The sequence below is a fragment of the Schistocerca nitens genome, chromosome 9, assembly GCF_023898315.1.
Source record: "Schistocerca nitens isolate TAMUIC-IGC-003100 chromosome 9, iqSchNite1.1, whole genome shotgun sequence".
Lineage (NCBI taxonomy): Eukaryota > Metazoa > Arthropoda > Insecta > Orthoptera > Acrididae > Schistocerca > Schistocerca nitens.
The window spans coordinates 414,599,216-414,619,298 of NC_064622.1; the positions used below are offsets into that span (position 1 = coordinate 414,599,216).

At 38.6% G+C, this 20,083-nt stretch overlaps 1 protein-coding gene across 1 annotated transcript in view; it reads right to left on the bottom strand.

Annotated features, from left to right (window-relative positions):
* The window catches only part of LOC126203627 (histone-lysine N-methyltransferase eggless-like), a 199,353-nt gene that overhangs the window by 32,192 nt on the left and 147,078 nt on the right, over nt 1-20,083 (bottom strand). Inside the window, exon 16 of the mRNA XM_049938000.1 lies at nt 12,456-12,588. Within this exon, the coding sequence (XP_049793957.1) occupies nt 12,456-12,588 (133 nt within the window). The remainder of the gene's footprint in view (nt 1-12,455; nt 12,589-20,083) is intronic.

Sequence of the window (20,083 nt, forward strand, 5' to 3'; positions counted from 1 at the left end):
AATTCAATATTTCTTCTGTTACCCAAGGATTTCTATTAGCCCTCGTCTTTTTACCTACTTGATCCTCTGCTGCCTTCGCTACTTCATCCCTCAGAGCTACCCATTCTTCTTCTACTGTATTTCTTTCCCCCATTCCTGTCAATTGTTCCCTTATGCTCTCCCTGAAACTCTCTACAACCTCTGGTTCTTTCAGTTTATCCAGGTCCCATCTCCTTAAATTCCCACCTTTTTGCAGTTTCTTCAGTTTCAATCTGCAGTTCATAACCAATAGATTGTGGTCAGAATCCACATCTGCCCCTGGAAATGTCTTACAATTTAAAACATGGTTCCTAAATCTCTGTCTTACCATTATATAATCTATCTGATACCTTTTAGTATCTTCAGGATTCTTCCAGGTATACAACCTTCTTTTATGATTCTTGAACCAAGTGTTAGCTATGATTAAGTTATGTTCTGTGCAAAATTCTACAAGGCGGCTTCCTCTTTCATTTCTTCCCCCCATCCGTAAGACTATGTCAAATCAAATGTCCATTTGAGCACCACATGTACTGTGCAAAAATTGAAGTAAAGGGGTTAAGAACATTTCAGTATTTTTGGTAACCTCATTAAACATCAACATGTCTTTATACAGTAATACAGATTTGGCGAGGTGTTAAAACTGTAATGCAGATGATGTGAACGTACATGTCCACTTCCAAGTCACTTGCAGTGTCTACAACATTCAATTTTGAAAAATTGAGAAGTTTTTAGAATGACAACACACTATTGGGTGGAAATACATGAGGTTGTCCTACAGCAACTGCACACAATGTGAAGGCCATAACTTTATAGGAGTTTAAAAGTATCGCGATAATCACTGACTTGTTTAAGCCAGGAACCAGTATCAGGATTGCCCCAAGTTTCCCAAGTGAAATTCCCTGATATTTCCCTGATTTCCAGACAAGTTTTAGCATTTTTCCCTGACAAATTTTGAGATCTCAAGGGTAAGTTAAGACGTAAGTTGACAATCTGTCTTTGTAGTTATCATAAAAGAAACAATAGTGCAAGTGAGGAAATATTTAAAAAAGCTAGCAATTAGATTGGGTTTCCTGATGTGAACAAAAATCTCAAGCACTAACATCAACATCTTTTGTAATGAACTGTTTTTACATGGAGAAACCAAGCCAAATAGTATGTGTGTTTCATTAAGACCACTGAACGTTATTTTAATTCAATAAAACAAAACATATTTTGTGATAAAAATACGCATTTCCTTGGAGTCGCGAGACAGATTTAAAATACCTTCACCGATTTCAAAAATAACTTCAGGAAAAAAAAAAAAAAAAGGACTCTTGCAAGAAGTGTATAAGGGGGGAAAGAATTGTGGAAACCAGCACAGCAGGTGACCACCAATAAAATGTTGGCTCTACTATGTTCTTTATTGTCGGTTGTTATCCACTGTGCTGTATCTATTATTTTACAGGTATTAATATAATAGAGGGAAACATTCCACGTGTGAAAAATATATTTAAAAACTAAGATGATGTAACTTACCAAACGAAAGCGTTGGTACGTTGACAGAAACAATAACAAACACAAACACACACACAAAATTCAAGCTTTCACAACCCACGGTTGCTTCATCAGAAAAGAGAGAAGGAGAGGGAAAGACGAAAGGATGTGGGTTTTAAGGGAGAGGGTAAGGAGTCATTCCAATCCCGGGAGCGGAAAGACTTACTTTAGGTGGCGGGGGGGGGGGGGGGGGGGGGGGGGGGGGGGGGGGGGGAAGGACAGGTATACACTCGCATACACACACACACACATATCCATCCGCACATATACACACACAGGCAGACACATGTCCGATCCCGGGATTGGAATGACTCCTTACCCCCTCCCTTAAAACCCACATCCTTTCGTCTTTCCCTCTCCTTCCCTCTTTCCTGATGAAGCAACCGTGGGTTGCGAAAGCTTGAATTTTGTGTGTGTGTTTGTGTTTGTTATTGTTTCTATCAACTTACCAATGGTTTCGTTTGGTCAGTTACATCATCTTTGTTTTTAAATATATTTTACAGGTATTGTGTGATTTGTCTTTCAAGAAATATATGAGTGCATAGCGTACAAATAACCAGCAACTGACAATTTTCTTCTTCTTACTTCCCATACTTTCTAACATATAAACTGCTTTTGAAGTGCCATAATGTACTAGAACAAATAAAATGTCTATAAAATGCTGCATTGTACAACATACTTGTGGTGAGACCATCACAAATCCCGAAATCCATCGCTCATGCTGAGGAACACCACAATCTTGGGTCCATGAATAAACCATGAAAGTCTGCTGCATTACACCACACACAGACAGACAGGCAAATTAATGAGACTAGATGCAATGGGCAGGGCCTGCACATTAGTGGGAACCAAATGGCTTTAGATCGACAGGCCCAATCCATTAGATATACCAGCAGAAACAGCCTGTGGGTTTGGCCCATCTCAAAAATTCACTCAAGTGGCCAGCTATTCACGAGCCACAGACAGCTAGTTGACGAAATGAGACCATGGTGATCAATCCATGCAACAGATAACTTGTTCAAATACTCTGAAAATCAACAGCAATGAGGATAGGTAGCAACTCACCATAAAAATGACTGCTGAGCTGCAGGCAGGTGCATAGAAAAAACAATCACACTCTCACAACTACAATTTCAGCCATAGCATTTGTCAGAAAACGAGAGCACACACACATTCACACATTCACTCAGACACAACTCAATCACACATAACCACCGTCTACAGCCACTGTATCTACAGTCTCTGAGAATCAGAGCCAAATACACCACTCCTCTTGCCTCCCTGGCTCTCATCGGCAGCTGCTACGCTAGTGGTAAAAAGTGGTGGCAGCACTAACTGCAAGCTGGGGAGAGTGGTAGGAAGGGGAGAAGCAGTAGGAATGAGGGAGTAGGGAAGTGGGACACATACTAAGCTGCACCCAGCCAGTGACAATGCATGACACCACAGTAAACAAACCATTTCATCTAATGAGACAAAAATGTGATTCTTTGTGTGTGTGTGTGTTTGTGTGTGTGTGTGTGTGTGTTTCTTTTTTTCCAAATTTCCTTGATTTGTTTGAAATTCCCTGATTTCCAGAGCCTGTGGCAATCCTGATTATTGCTGGTGTGTATTATACGAACAGCAAATGGAGTTGGTACTTTTACAGGACATCTGATCTAACTATAGCTCCCACATTATGATATATATGTCTTTTTAACTGCAGTCTCTGAGTTACATTAAAGAGACATTATTTCTTTGATTTATCCTCCATGCCAGATGACTTGCAGACTCATGGTCGTAGAAAAAGGATAAAGAAGATTCATCTTCTCAGATTACATACTAAATAAGTCAAATGAATTTCAGAGATATTAAATATTTGTGACAGCCCCCCAAACAAAAAATGTAGAACCACCAACAATAATTACAATACTGGCGGAAAATATTTTCTGTAATTTCTGAATAAATTATTTGCTTACAGCACTGGATAGGAAGCACAGAAAAGGCTCGTACCTGACCATCATAGCAGATGCAATAATTGGGTTTTTGATCTGTACTTAACTGTTTCATTACCTGCCTTATTTTCTGTCAAATGAATCTAATACATAATCACTTTATTAAAGAGCTGTATCACAGAGATAATTATTCAAAATGTCATATTTGGCTCAAAGTACAATGCAGTCATGAACCATGAGCCACAGCTCAAAATAACAAGTCAAATACTATGAATAGAATTTACTGAGAATATAAACACAGGGCAAATACACTGTACATCCAAATAAAAACACATAAAAGTAACTTTTCTGTTGTAATAAATTGGGCCTGAAAATTCATGTTAATTAACATTTAAAAGCAACAAATTACTCTGATTGTTTTACGCCTATGTAGCATTTCTACATTGTTAACCTCTATTGCCATATCATTAATGTCTATTACAAAGCATTGTCCATTTCTGATTGATTAACTGATGCTATAACGACGGATTTGTTGTTAGTTGTGGTCTTCAGTCCAGAGACTGGTTTGATGCAGCTCTCCATGCATAACGATGGATATGAAGAGGGAATCTGTTTACCACACGTTCCTAAAGCTGATTCTGGAACTGATCTGAGAACATGATCTTGCAAAATTTCACCTACATCATCTACTAAAGGCCATATAAATGTTTCACTTACTCTTCCCTTTCTTGGAAATTTCAGTCAGATCTCAATAATTTAAAGAAACAATCTTTCCCATGAAGTGTTCTTTTTTCCCCCTTTCCCTCCCATTCTCCAGAATTAGTGCTTTCTGTAAGCCTTTGCCAATATCAAATGAAATGTCATCCGATTTATTTTCTTCTGTCTCGCTCTGCAATAGGAAGCCATTCAAACTCATGTTGCTTTCACTATCATCACACATATCAACTGGACTGGAGTCACTTTCTGAAGTAATTTTCTATAATTTTCTTCTTAGTTTTCCTTCTTTTTGGTGTTAAAGTTATTTTGCCCAATGTTGATGAACAATCCAGCATCGTGCCTATTAAAACTTGTTGAATGAGCTAGGCTCACTGCTTCTGGCGTTCTTAGGTTCATTTATTCACAGCATTTCAAGAAGTCTAGGTACCAATGTTTACCAGCTTCTCCATTTTTTTCCCAGGATAGAGGCTTGCTTTTATTCAGTGATGTACCAAAATGAAATATCAATTTTCATAACACTATTCAAGACAATCCATAGTGCACTCTGAAGGCAATTATGAGGTACTCAACCAACTAATTTTCATCCTGAACAATTTTTGTAAGAAGCATAATCAGTTTTTTTTAACATCTCTGTAGAGTGGCTCTTGAAACATCAAAGTGTTTTGCTGCTTTTCTCACTGACATCCCAGCCTTCATAACAGCTGCAACTTCTGTCAGAGCTCCCAAAGAAGTTGGTGACCTTGTCAATTCCTCTCCCCTTCCTCCCCCTTGATCCTTGGCAACTGTCAAAATTAACAGGGCAGCTACTGTGACAAACTTTGTTATGTACCTAATAATGAACTGCACCTTGGGCCATGATCATGGTATGATACCACCAAATGGCTCAACTTATAATTTTCCTCCCATTTTAATGGAAGGTTTGTTGTTGCTGTTGTGATCTTCAGTCCAGAGACTGGTTTGATGCAGCTCTCCATGCTACTCCCCTGTGCAAGCTTCTTCATCTCCCAGTACCTACTGCAACCTACATCCTTCTGAATCTGCTTAGTGTATTCATCTCTTGGTCTCCCTCTACGATTTTTACCCTCCACACTGCCCTCCAATGCTAAATTTGTGATCCCTTGATGCCTCAGAATATGCCCTACCAACCGATCCCTTCTTCTAGTCAAACTGTGCTACATATTTCTCTTCTCTCAAATTCTATTCAGTACCTCCTCATTAGTTACGTGATCTACCCATCTAATCTTCAGCATTCTTCTGTAGCACCATATTTCGAAACCTTCTATTCTCTTCTTGTCTAAACTATTTATCGTCCATGCTACAATTCCATGCTGGACTGCTCTCCATACAAATACTTTCACAAAGACTTCCTGACACTTAAATCTACACTTGATGTTGACAAATTTCTCTTCTTCAGAAAAGCTTTCCTTGCCATTGCCAGTCCACATTTTATATCCTCTCTACTTCGACCATCATAAGTTATTTTGCTCCCCAAATAGCAAAACTCATCTACTACTTTAAATGTCTCATTTCCTAATCTAATTCCCACAGCATCATCTGATTTAATTCGACTACATCCCATTATCCTCATTTTGCTTTTGTTGATGTTCATCTTATATACTCCTTTCAAGACACTTTCCATTCCATTCAACTGCTCTACCAGATGCCTTGCTGTCTCTGACACAATTACAGTGTCATCAGCAAACCTTAAAGTTTTTATTTCTTCTCCATGAATTTTAATTCCTACTTCAAATTTTTCTTTTGTTTCCTTTACTGCTTGCTCAATACACAGACTGAATAACATCGGAGATAGGCTACAACCCTGTCTCACTCCCTTCCCAACCACTGCTTCTCTTTCATGCCCCTCGATTCTTATAATAACCATCTGGTTTCTGTACAAATTGTAAATACCCTTTCGCTCCCTGTATTTCACCCCTGCCACATTCAGAATTTGAAAGGGAGTATTCCAGTCAACATTGTCAAAAGCTACAGATGCTAGAAACATAGGTTTGCCTTTCCTTAATCTACTTTCTAAGATCAGTTGTAGGGTCAGTATTGCTTCACGTGTTCCAACATTTCTACGGAATACAAACTTATCTTCTCCGAGGTTAGCTTGTAGCAATTATTCCATTTGTCTGTAAAGAATTTATGTTAGCATTTTGAAGCCGTGACTTATTAAACTGGTAGTTCAGTAATTTTCACATCTGTCAATGCCTGCTTTCTTCGGAATTGGAATTATTATATTCTTCTTGAAGTCTGAAGGTATTTCACCTGTCTCATACATCTTGCTCGCCAGATGGAAGAGTTTTGTCATGGCTGGCTCTCCCAATGCTATCAGTAGCTCTAATGGAATGTTGTCTACTCCCAGGGGCTTGTTTCGACTTAAGCCTTTCAGTGCTCTGTCAAACACTTCACGCAATATCATATCTCCCATTTCATTTTCATCTACGTCCTCTTCCATTTCCATAATATTGCCCTCAAGTACATCGCCCTTGTATAAACCATCTATATATTCCTTCCACCTTCCTGCTTTACCTTCTTTGCTCAGAACTGGTTTTCCATCTGAGCTCTGGATATTCACACAGGAGGTTCTCTTTCTCCAAAGGTCTCTTTAACTTTCCTGTAGGCAGGATCTATACCTTACCCCTAGTGATAAATGCCTCTACATCCTTACATTTGTCCTCTAGCCATCCCTGCTTAGCCATTTTGCACTTCCTGTCAATCTCATTTTTGAGCCGTTTGTACTCCTTTTTGCCCGTTTCATTTACTGCATTTTAATAGTTTCTTCTTTCATCAATTAAATGCAATATCTCTTCTGTTAACCAAGGATTTCTACTAGCCCTCGTCTTTTTACCTACTTGATCCTCTGCTGCCTTCACTATTTCATCTCTCAAAGCTACCCATTCACCTTCTACTGATTTCTTTCCCCCATATTTGTCAGTTATTCTCTAATGCTCTCTCTGAAACTCTCTACAACCTCTGGTTCTTTTAGTTTATCCAGGTCCCATCTTCTTAAATTGCCACCTTTTTGCAATTTATTCAGTTTTAATCTACAGCACATAACCAACAATTGTGGTCAGAGTCCACATCTGCCCCTGGAAATGTCTTACAATTTAAAATCTGGTTCCAAAATCTATGTCTTACCAATATGTAATCTCTCTGAAACCTTCCAGTGTCTCCAGGCCTCCTCCGTGTATATAGCCTTCTTTAATGATTCTTGAACCAAGTGTTATCTATGATTAAGTTATGCTCTGTGAAACATTCTACCAGGTGGCTTCCTCTTTCATTCCTTACCCCCATTCCATATTCACCCACTACTTTTCTTTCTCTTCCTTTTTCTACTATCGAATTCCAGTCACCCATGACTATTATATTTTCGTCTCCAAATGGTTCAAATGGCTCTGAGCACTATGGGACTTAACATCTGTGGTCATCAGTCCCTTAGAACTACTTAAACCTAACTAACCTAAGGACATCACACACATCCTTGCCCGAGGCAGGATTCGAACCTGCGACCGTAGCATTCGCGCAGTTCCGGACTGAGCGCCTAGAACCACTAGACCACCCCGGCCGGATTTTGTCTCCATTCAGTACCTGAATAATTTCTTTTATCTCATCGTACATTTCTTCAATCTCTTCATCATCTGTGGAGCTAGTTGGCAAATAAAATTGTACTACTGTGGTAGGCATGGGCTTCGTGTCTATCCTGGCAACAGTAATGTGTTCACTATGCTGTATGGGGCCTGCGTTCCTATTTTTTAATTTATTATTAAACCTATTCCTGCATTACCCCTGTTTGATTTTGTATTTATAACCCTGTATTCACTTAACCAGAAGTCTTGTTCCTTCTGCCACCGAACTTCACTAATTCCCAGTACCTCTAACTTCAACTTATCCATTTCCCTTTTTAATTTTTCTAACCTACCTGCCCGATTAGTGATCTGAAATTTCACACTCCGATCCGTAGAACTCCAGTTTTCTTTCTCTCAATAAAGATGGCCTTGTTAGTAGTCCCCGCCTGGAGATCCAAGTGGGGGACTATTTTACCTCCGGAATATTTTACCGAAGAGGACGCCAACATCATTTAACCGTACAGTAAAGTTGCATGCCCTCAGGAAAAAATTACGACTGTAGTTTCCCCGTGCTTTCAGCTGTTCACAGTACCATCACAGCAAGGCTGTTTTGGTTAATGTTACACGGTCAGATCAGTCAATCATTCAAACTGTTGCCCCTGTAACTACTGAAAAGGTTGCTGCCCTATTCAGGAAGGTTTACGCAACATAAAATAATAAAATGATGTGAAAATTCACAGTATGAGAGAGAGAGCTGGAACGACAAATTAAGAACAGAAAACTTATTTTAAGGTGACAAAAACAATGATATATGTAGGAAATTGAAATAGTTGCTTCTGGCTCCCGTAACAACAGCTGGCTATACTCTTATAATGGGGTAGGCAACATCTGGTGTTAAAAAAAAACTGAAGGTAGAAACTAAAGAAGATGTATAATATTGGTTCAAGGTACATGCCAGCTCAGGGTACAAGCCTCTCCCCTATTGTCCACAGAAATGCTTGGACAATAAAGACTTTACAGATACATTAGTGAACAGTTTAGTCAAATTCTAGAGTGATAAAATATTACCAGAAACATTATTTTAGGAAATACACATTCTGAATTGTGAAAGAGATTGCCAACTGAAACCTCTAGCTTCAACTTTCTATAGATCTCTGATAGTTAAATTGATCTAGATTATCTCACATGCAGACTGTATAAAACTTACTAGGCTTCACTACCTTTTTGACAACAAACACAAAAAGCCCCAAGACATCATATCTCTAGATCATATTTCACCAATGCTGGCCATCTCACATTAGCTATTTACGGTACCAAAAAGAAACTTCAATTATGAAATCTATAAAATTATGAGCAGTTACTATAGACAGTAATTCTGTGTTGTGTTTTTATAGTAGCTATTTAGAAATAGTTCCAATGAACTTTCCATGCCTATATTGGCATTGCTGTATTTAATTATGGAAAGAAGTTCAGGAACATTCCGACAAACACACTATTGGGTAAGAAAATTATTTTTCTCAGCTAATCTATAGACACAAAATATTTGTCTTCTGTAGTAAATTAGTTTTTTGCAGAGATTTAAAGACTGGACCTTTCCTGTAACAGCACACATATCTTGCTTCCATTCTACTAAAACTACATTAGATGTGAGTTTGATAACTATATGTATGTCCATTTGCTAAGCAATCTTACAGATCCATGCAACAATACTGCAACATTGTGTGGATTAAACTGTGTCCACAAAATATTTACACACCAAAAGTTGAACATAATCCAAAGCATCATTTTATGGTTGTGGAGAGAAATCCGGCTGATGAGGTACATTCAACAGCACTATGGAGGTGTATGTTGTCAGATTCAAATAGTTGTTCTGTATGCTTAGCGAATTGCCAGATGCATTCTCCTTTACGTAAAGGCACTCCACAGCTCACAAAATGTGGTGTCTGATGCACTTCGGAGGGTTCCATCTGACAGACGATAATGCCTCCACACACAGGGTTTACTTTGTGAACATCCTGTCAACACCAAACTTCTATAGCTGCTGACTTGTCTCCTGGACAGACTTGTACGAGGGCAGTTCAATAAGTAATGCAACACATTTTTTTTCTGAAACAGGGGTTGTTTTATTCAGCATTGAAATACACCAGGTTATTCCCCAATCTTTTAGCTACACAACACTATTTTTCAACGTAATCTCCATTCAATGCTACGGCCTTACGCCACCTTGAAATGAGGGCCTGTATGCCTGCACGGTACCATTCCACTGGTCGATGTCGGAGCCAACGTCGTACTGCGTCAATAACTTCTTCATCATCCGCGTAGTGCGTCCCACGGATTGCGTCCTTCATTGGGCCAAACATATGGAAATCCGACGGTGCGAGATCGGGGCTGTAGAGTGCATGAGGAAGAACAGTCCACTGAAGTTTTGTGAGCTCCTCTCGGGTGCGAAGACTTGTGTGAGGTCTTGCGTTGTCATGAAGAAGGAGAAGTTCGTTCTGATTTTTGTGCCTACGAACACGCTGAAGTCGTTTCTTCAATTTCTGAAGAGTAGCACAATATACTTCAGAGTTGATTGTTTGACCATGGGGAAGGACATCGAACAGAATAACCCCTTCAGCGTCCCAGAAGACTGTAACCATGACTTTACCGGCTGAGGGTATGGCTTTAAACTTTTTCTTGGTAGGGGAGTGGGTGTGGCGCTACTCCATTGATTGCCGTTTTGTTTCAGGTTCGAAGTGATGAACCCATGTTTCATCACCTGTAACAATCTTTGACAAGAAATTGTCACCCTCAGCCACATGACGAGCAAGCAATTCCGCACAGATGGTTCTCCTTTGCTCTTTATGGTGTTCGGTTAGACAACGAGGGACCCAGCGGGAACAAATCTTTGAATATTCCAACTGGTGAACAATTGTGACAGCACTACCAACAGAGATGTCAAGTTGAGCACTGAGTTGTTTGATGGTGATCCGTCGATCATCTCGAACGAGTGTGTTCGCACGCTCCGCCATTGCAGGAGTCACAGCTGTGCACGGCCGGCCCGCACGCGGGAGATCAGACAGTCTTGCTTGACCTTGCGGCGATGATGACACACGCTTTGCCCAACGACTCACCGTGCTTTTGTCCACTGCCAGATCACCGTAGACATTCTGCAAGCGCCTATGAATATCTGAGATGCCCTGGTTTTCCGCCAAAAGAAACTCGATCACTGTCCGTTGTTTGCAATGCACATCCGTTACAGACGCCATTTTAACAGCTCCGTACAGCGCTGCCACCTGTCGGAAGTCAATGAAACTATACGAGACGAAGCGGGAATGTTTGAAAATATTCCACAAGAAATTTCCGGTTTTTTTAACCAAAATTGGCCGAGAAAAAAAATGTGTTGCATTACTTATTGAACTGCCCTCGTATATAGTAAAATAGGCATGGGAGACATTCCAGGCCAGTCTGTCCCCATGAACATGGGCATCTGCAAGCATCAGTCAGCTTGTCCACGGACAGCTGCAAGTAATTTAGGCTACCCTTTAGACTTGCTGTTGGCATGATCCACAGTACAAGGAGTCATTGTACAACCTGTACTGTCATGTAGGGTACAAAATCTTGTATTTACAGTCTGCCACTGATAGAGGGACACCATGCATGGCAAGTGTCACCTATAGCCAATTCTCACAGTATACTTGTCAAGTGTCACCACATTGCCATGGTACCTTTTAACATATACATTACAACCACGGTTTACTGAAGGTGGATTTTTAAGGTCTGCCAACTTATGGGCACAAATATGCTACAGTAATATGGCAAGATATTGCAGTCAGGGTGGCAAGCAGCACAGTATGAGGAAAGTGCCCTGTGCGCGTGCTCAACATGAGTCGTGAGGTTCTTGTGGCAAACATCAACCGTCTCATTGGTGGAATGGTAGGAGGGCAATGCCGGTAGTTTTGGTTATAGCATTGGCTCCAAATAACATACCTACAAGTTGTTGCACATTTTCTTTTGCATGTACTGTACAATAGAAAAATTTGTACAGAAATTTATTAACTAAGTCAAGAAGAATGTATGACTTTTTTTAGTTATATATGACACCATCACCTTAGGAGATTCACTATTTTTAAAAGATATGTCTTTATGAGTTCTGATCTAGTCATACTTTGTATGTTGTAATGACTCTTCATCTATGACACATTATCAAAACTAATATTTCTTGACAATTTACATGTATCCATCTGCCCCTGGAAACAAGGATTTTCTCTAAGATTCAACGTTTTTATTCTTCTCATCCATTTGCAAACAAGCACATTTAAAGAAATGTTTCTGGCAATTATTTACCTCCAATTAAAATGACAGTCCATGTTTTAAGTTTACCAATGATTTTAGTTCTACTTTTGAATGTTGTATAATCTAAATTTGTCGCTTTTCACTACACACTGTAACATGATTTTAAACTTTTTCATGTCTGAATAATGTTCTGTAGTTCACCTTCAGATTTTTTGATGACTGTATGACTATTCTCTTTTCATTCAGCATGCATATTATACAAACACTGGACGACATGAAAAAAATAATTTAATTTTCATAACTTTTATTGTTAGGATGCATACATTCAGTTTTCAGGTTCAAGTACTTAATTTACTGCAATATATTATTTTACTTTAAGTGCTGATTATGTAGGACCTACAAAATTACTTACAATTCTGCCTCTTGCCACAATCTTCTTCTAATTCACTTTCGTATGCATTCTCCTCATAGTCTTCCTTTACTTTTTCTGCAGATTCTATATAATCCAAGTCAGCTTGATATTCATCACCAACCTGTTTTGCCAACTAGACAAACACAAAATTTGTAAATAAGAATACTGCAATAATTGTACACAAAACTATGACAACATTCTCTACTCACTGTCAAAAAACACTGAGCTGCCAATAACAACACATTAAAGAACTTCAGTGAGAGAGAGGAGAGAGAGAGAGAGAGAGAGAGAGAGAGAGAGAGAGAGAGACTACATGGCTGCAACAACTATTGCTACCTAAAATTACAGCAAGGTGAAAAAGTTATCTGTGAGTCAGCTTAAGACGGACAAAGGCAATTATTTTCTGACATAATAGCCTTTAAATCAATCCAGTCTACCCAACATTTTTCTAGATATGGACATCCCTGATATGCATACCTCCATGTCTACAAAATTCCCAAATATGGCAGTCTATATATTCTACTTGATTCAAAAAATTTTTCCAGGCACAAATTTCTTCGGAATAAGTGGATGTTAGGGTGCCAGTTTTGGTAAATAAGATGTATGTTGCAATAATTTGAACTTTTATGACGGCACAGTATTCCAGTTTATCCGCATGAAAAGAAGATATTCAACATCGTAACTACTTTAAAACATAGCACAAACAAAACTATTCTTCGTATCAAGTCGACACTTCTCCTACTGCTCTAACCCATGAACACTGTCTGTAACTTCATTAAATGAAAAAGCATAAACACATGAGAGAAAATATACACCACAGACAACACCGAAGTGGCTGGCGGAGCCCTGCGCTCTGGCCTATGTAGTAATTAGTTCGAATAAACGGTGCAGCAGACAGACTTCGCATGCAACTGTTGCCATACTAGCAGGTCGGTTGGGCTATAGTGGCCAAACTAAGAACAAACTTCATACGTGAGCTATGTCAGTTGGCCTATAGTGGCCAAACCAAGCACAAACTTCACATGTGAACTATGAAGTACCACACACACAAATTTAGTACTTGAAGCACTCACATTATTTCATAGCATGTACCAACACAAGAAAAACAAATATTTGTTGGTATGGATATACCATACTGGTGTGAGGTGGATAACATACTGGTGTCAGGTGGATAACCTTTCACCTTGTTCTCATGCCTTGTTACTGCAAAAGTTACAGACTCAGCTTACAAGACAAACTTAATATTCTTTTGCATGACAGTGTATCACGGCCACATGTAAAAGGCAAATAGTATTTTTCAAAATCTGTTGCTATGTAATGAATAAATTTTGCATTCAGGGCACTTCATTACTTTGTCCCTAGTTCACAATGTTTCCATTGGGAGATGAGTTTCTTTAAAATAATAAAATCAAACAATGAATATCCAGGATTGTTACACTGTTTAAAATATCTTTGATCAAATTGGGAAAGTTACTCAGGATGCAAACACATACAGTCAACATAAGTTAAAACCTGAATCTTTGTGAAAATTTAAACTATGAATGGTGAAAACAGTCAAAATATTATCATTCCTTTTGTATTTAAGATTATTAGCTATAATTTGGTTTTCTGAATTTGAGGTTCTCAAAGAAACATATTAATTGCACCATTTTAATGAATTCAAAGACCTTTAAATTGTCCATAATGTTAAACTGTCTAGCATACACAACCATTAATTGTGTAAGTGTAACAGTACAACACACAAATACCTGAGTGTACAATTTTAAAAAGAATAAAGCCTGATGGCCTAACAAACTAAACACTTAATAAATTAATAAATGATCATACGTGAAAAAATTTGAGAAAATATAATATTAGAATAAAAGGCTATAATGTATTTGATAATTGTAAGGGGAAGAGAGGGGAGGGGGGGGGGGGAGTAGACAAGGTCAATCAAAAATTTTGGGAAAGCATGAAGACATGGATGGACAAATAAACAATTAAAGGAGTACCAATGATGACTGCTACGATGAACAATGACACTACAAAATGCGAGCCATGGATAAGCCATTAAAAGGCATTAGGGATTGGGATGAGGATATGCACAAGGAATGAAAGGGCTCCTGGTTATGGAAGAAAGTGAGATATAAACAAAATAATGAAGGAGTACTATGTCTACTTAAATGATGTCAAAGTATGCTGCAATACATAAGATGTTTTATCACATCATATCATATGGAATACGAAAGTACAGGAACAAATCTAATATTTATGTAAAAATAGAGGGTGCCTTTTCTTTTTGGAGAAAAATGATCTATCCTTGGATACACATTTTACAGCTTAACATAACATACTTTGCATGTATCATCCAATTTAAGTACCAATAAATTGTACATCGAACACAGAGGCAAACTGGAAGATACATCACAGTAGGTACTAAAATGATTAATAAACTATACTGTTTAAGAAAATTTCAAACTAAGAGTAATTTTTTCACTACAGAATTGCTATGTAGGTGGGTGGAAGATATCTACTTTTTGTCAGCTGTTATCTTCAGTTGTGATTCTGGATATTCTGAACAGTCTGTCTCACAGAATTGATACAAGGACTGTCTGGACAGTAACTCCTATTGAACAATGAACAAAGTAATAGAATTATTAAAGCAAATTTATTAGAAAAAATTTTAAAACTAGAAAATAGTGTTATTTTTTTGAAGAATCACTATTCAGATTTATGACTATATCTTATCTCTTAATAGTTGAAAAATTCCCTCTGGGTAAAATACTGTCACTTAAGATTGCTGTGGACCTTTAACGTTCTTCACTAGAGTCAAAGGACTGGTGGAAAAACAACTTTTTCATGTGCACGTCAAGGAGGAAAAAACTTTGGTCATGTGTAGGATGTTTAGAAAGTCCCAACTGAAATGACACACTAATTATGTGTGCTGGTCAGAGCATGGCCAAACACGTTTGTGCAAAAACATGGCACCAGTAGTGAAAGGATTACATTGCTTGCTTTGAACAGATCTCCTCAGTTTTCTGTATCACAACAGGCTTTAGAATTTACTGTCCTTACACATAACACACTAACAAGAATCGTTTCGCATTCAAAAAATAATAGCTATAATCTGTCTAGTTGACTGCTGTTTTATCTCTGTATGAGCATAGAAAACTGTCATATCACCAGTCACAAGCATTTTCAGTAGGGATTCTCCTTCCACGTTGTAACAAAAGAGAAAATCCGAAGAAGCAGTTATCTGCTGAGTTTTACAATTTTTGGGTCAGTTTTATGGAACACACAGAACATTGAACTTATATTAGTAGGATTTTATTTTAAACTGTCAGGGAAATCTGTAGAAAGTAGTCTGACAGCTGCAATACTGGGAAATGTTAGGTCACAAGTCTTTTTTCTATCTATTTTCTGTCAGTTTTTTGTTGACTACAGAAGGACAACCACTTCTGTTACTCTAAAACAAGTGGCAACACCAAAGCACAAGTTCCTTACCTATCACATTTGGTCCATACAAAGCACAAATTTCATGATGAATGTTAACAGATTTGAGATCTTTTGCTATTAAAAATCATACCATGAATCTTGAAATTTTCTCAGCACACTGAACACACTGCGATTTCTGAGGAGTGCAGTCAGTCATCGTCTTTTATCAAGCACAGTATTTCATCTGGGCAACTGCCAGCATCTACAGGTGAGCCATCAAAGACTGATATCATCTATCTATGGGGCATAGTTTATTAGTATGTTGTACATGTTTGCACATCCATCATGATCATAATTCCAAGACAAACCACACTGTCAATCAGCAGAATTCTTCATGGCAGAACTGCAACACTCAGCTATCCAGTGAGTTGTCATTCACTGTGACCCTTGGTTATTTTTGCTGAGAGCAAATCAAGAAGATAATGGGATTCAATGCATTACCTAATTGAAAGCCTACCATTATGGGTGACTCCAAACAATACTGGTGCGCCTGCAGGTGATTTAATTATGGTTTGAAAACAGTCACAGCAATCTCCAGTAAGCATTTCACAGAGTAACCTGATTGCTTAGATGAAGTGCTCCAGATCTATTGATGAAGTCTACCAAGTTACAGATGTGGTGCGGTTTTGCTGTGTAATACCACATGTTAAATGTATGGTAGGCTACTAATGTCAAAAAGCCTTTTTTTCTTTACCTGCGTCTTAACTTGAAAATTCTCTCTCTCTCTCTCTCTCTCTCTCTCTCTCTTTAAATCAGCATCCAGCTATAAAGTGTATGTCTCATATAGTTGACTTCTTCATCTTTTTGGTGTGCTATCGCGTGCTGAAAATTTGACAACAGACCAATTCTCTCGCATGCTACTGAATGTGACAATTTTCTTCTTTCATAAACTACATCAATTAAACAACTTTTTACATTCAGGAAACAACTTCAGACAATTCTCTGTCTAAATGATAACTAACTGACAACCTCAGCTGCCGACAGGTGTTGTTGTTATACCTCGATGTGGACAGCTGAAAATGTGTGCCTCAACCGGGACTCGAAACCGGGACCTCCTGCTTACATGGCAGGCCCTCTATCCATCTGAGCCACCGAGGACACAGATGAATAGGGCGACTGCAGGGACTTATCCCTTGCACGCTTCCCGTGAGACTCACATTCTCAACTGTCCACATTTCTACATATGTATTGTACCTTATAGACATTTGCCCATCCACTCATTACTCGCGCACGTTTTGGCGATTCCCGTAAGAGTTTGGGCGACCTGTGCGCATTCGCACAGACGAAGGTCAATGGCTGGGTAGCCTTCAACTATATATACAAAGACAGTAACTTGTTCTCGAAAGAACAGTTACTGTTGATGACCGTACAGCTTTTTCCTGGAATAAATGATAACTAACTGACAACCTCAGCTGCCGACATGTGGTGTTGTTATACCTCGATGTGGACAGCTGAAAATGTGTGCCCCGACCGGGACTCGAACCCAGGGCCTCCTGCTTACATGGCAGACGCTCTATCCATCTGGGCCACTGAGGGCACAGATGAATAGGGTGACTGCAGGGACTTATCCCTTGCACGCTTCCCGTGAGACTCACATTCCCAACTGTCCACATTTCTACATATGTATTGTACCTTATAGACATTTGCCCATCCACTCATTACTCGCGCACGTTTAAGGTACAATACATATGTAGAAATGTGGACAGTTGGGAATGTGAGTCTCACGGGAAGCGTGCAAGGGATAAGTTCCTGCAGTCGCCCTATTCATCTGTGTCCTCGGTGGCTCAGATGGATAGAGCGTCTGCCATGTAAGCAGGAGGTCCCGGGTTTGAGTCCCGGTCGGGGCACATATTTTCAGCTGTCCACATCGAAGTATAACAACAACACCTGTCGGCAGCTGAGGTTGTCAGTTAGTTATCATTTATTCCAGGAAAAAGCTGCACGATCATCAACAGTAACTGTTCTTTCGAGAACAAGTTACTGTCTTCGTAATTCTCTGTCTGCTTGATAAGTGTACTTCAAATAAATTTGCAACTAGAGTCACAGTTCATAGCGTATCCTACTAACTCTAACTTCTTTTATTCCACAACTTTTACATCCACTGTCACAGCTATCTTCCTCCATGGAGGCTGGTGCAACTCCAAGGTGGGGATTCACTGTTTGGAGAGAACATAAAGAACAGCAATCCAGCCACACCACATGCATTCCTCCACCAGCATGTCCCCCACTTTTTTTTTTTTAAAAAAAAAAAACCACCACCACACACACACACACACACACATTACATAAATTTTCTTGAGCAGTCATGATCATTTGTTGGTCCAAAACACACTTTAATAAAGTGATATGTATAAACAGGGAATAATTAGTTAAAGCGAGAAATCAGCAGTCAGACAAGAAAGCAAAAATAACACGCTTAATACAATGGCAAACTCCACAGCTTTTCTGCTATTTGTTAGCAATGTATTATCCAAGCTAGACAGGATTCTCTGTAAATTACAATTTAAAGTGGTTTTCCATTCAACATCTAAGGTAACACACCACCTTGGATTGATGAAAGGTAATTTACTGATACTGAAAGCTGGAGTATTCAGTATGAGTCAGGAGAAAAGGTACGTGCTTTGAGAGCTGATAAGTCTTAGTGATTCTGAGCAAAACCTTTATATGCACATATGCCCTGTTCCGAATGGTTTCCAAGATAGAACATATTTAATATCACTTTTGAACATTTTTCTTGAATAACTTGAATACCGCACCCGTCAGTGAAAACGTGTCACAGTACAAAATTAAATTACATTAAATTTCCTACAAGAAAGGTCCTATTCATTTTTTTCTAGGACTAATAGTTTGTGTGAAGAGGCACAAGAACATCGAAAATCTCGTGTGACATGCATGCATTGTACCTTAGGTAGTTTATGCAGGCCTATTTGAGGTAGTTTTCCAACTTGAAAGACCACAAGTGTCCTATAAGGAACCATCCATCTCTACTTCCTCTACACTACTGTGGTATACTATAAACAATGACAATGTTTGAATAATGGAGAAAATAAATAACAATGCACATTAAATGTGTTCTCTCTAAGAAACCATTTGGAATAGGACGTGTGTTTCTATGAAGCTTTTTGTTCAGAACCATTAATACCATTACGCCTCCCCCCCCCCCCCCCCCCCCAATCCCCCTCCCTTAGCAGTATGTTATTCTGCATTCGTTTGCCTCTCCCCGTTCCCTTTTTATGACATCCCAGTTTGATAGTTAGTACTATTATTTGCCCCATTCCCTTAAATGGCACAAAATGCATGTACTATATTTACAGATTTATTTATTCATATTCAAGAATTCATCTATGGTATAGAAGGAGTTGCCAAGGAGATATGATTTCAATTTATTTTTGAAGCAATTACTGCTGTCTGTCAGACATTTTATTTCATCTGGTAATTTGTTAAAAATTTTTATAGGAGCATATTTTACCTCTTTCTGTGCCAAAGATAGGTTGAGTAAAGGATAGTGCAAGTCTTTCTTTTTTCTGGTATTATAATCAAGAATGTTACTGTTGTTTTTAAACTGGTCCATGTTGTTGAGAACAAATTTCATTAGTTAGTAAAGGTACTGTGAGGCTGTTGTAATAATTCCCGATCTTTTAAAAAGATGCCTACAAGATGGGCAACTAAGAACCTCACACACTATTCTAACCACTTTCTTATGAGCAGTGAATACTTTTTGTCTAAATGTTGAGTAACCCCAAAATATTATTCCATACAACATCAGAGAGTGAAAGTATGCAAAGTATGTTAGCTTACTAATTTCTATATCCTCAAAATTGGCAATTATTCTGATTGCAAAAGTTGCTGAACCTAGTCGCTTTAGAAGATCCAAAATATGAATTTTCCAATTAAGATTCTCATCTATATGTACACCCAAAAACTTAGTATGCTCTAACCTGTCTACTGACTTCTGTTGATGTGTTATATTTATTGAAGAAACTGTACTATTTGCAGCAAAAAATTGGATGTACTGTGTTTTTTCAAAGTTTAGAGCAAGCCCATTTGCAGAAAACCAATTAATGACTTTTCCAAAGTGCTTATTTGTATCATTTTCAATTGGAGTTTCTTTTACTGGATTAATAATTATGCTTGTCTCATCAGCAGATAGTGTC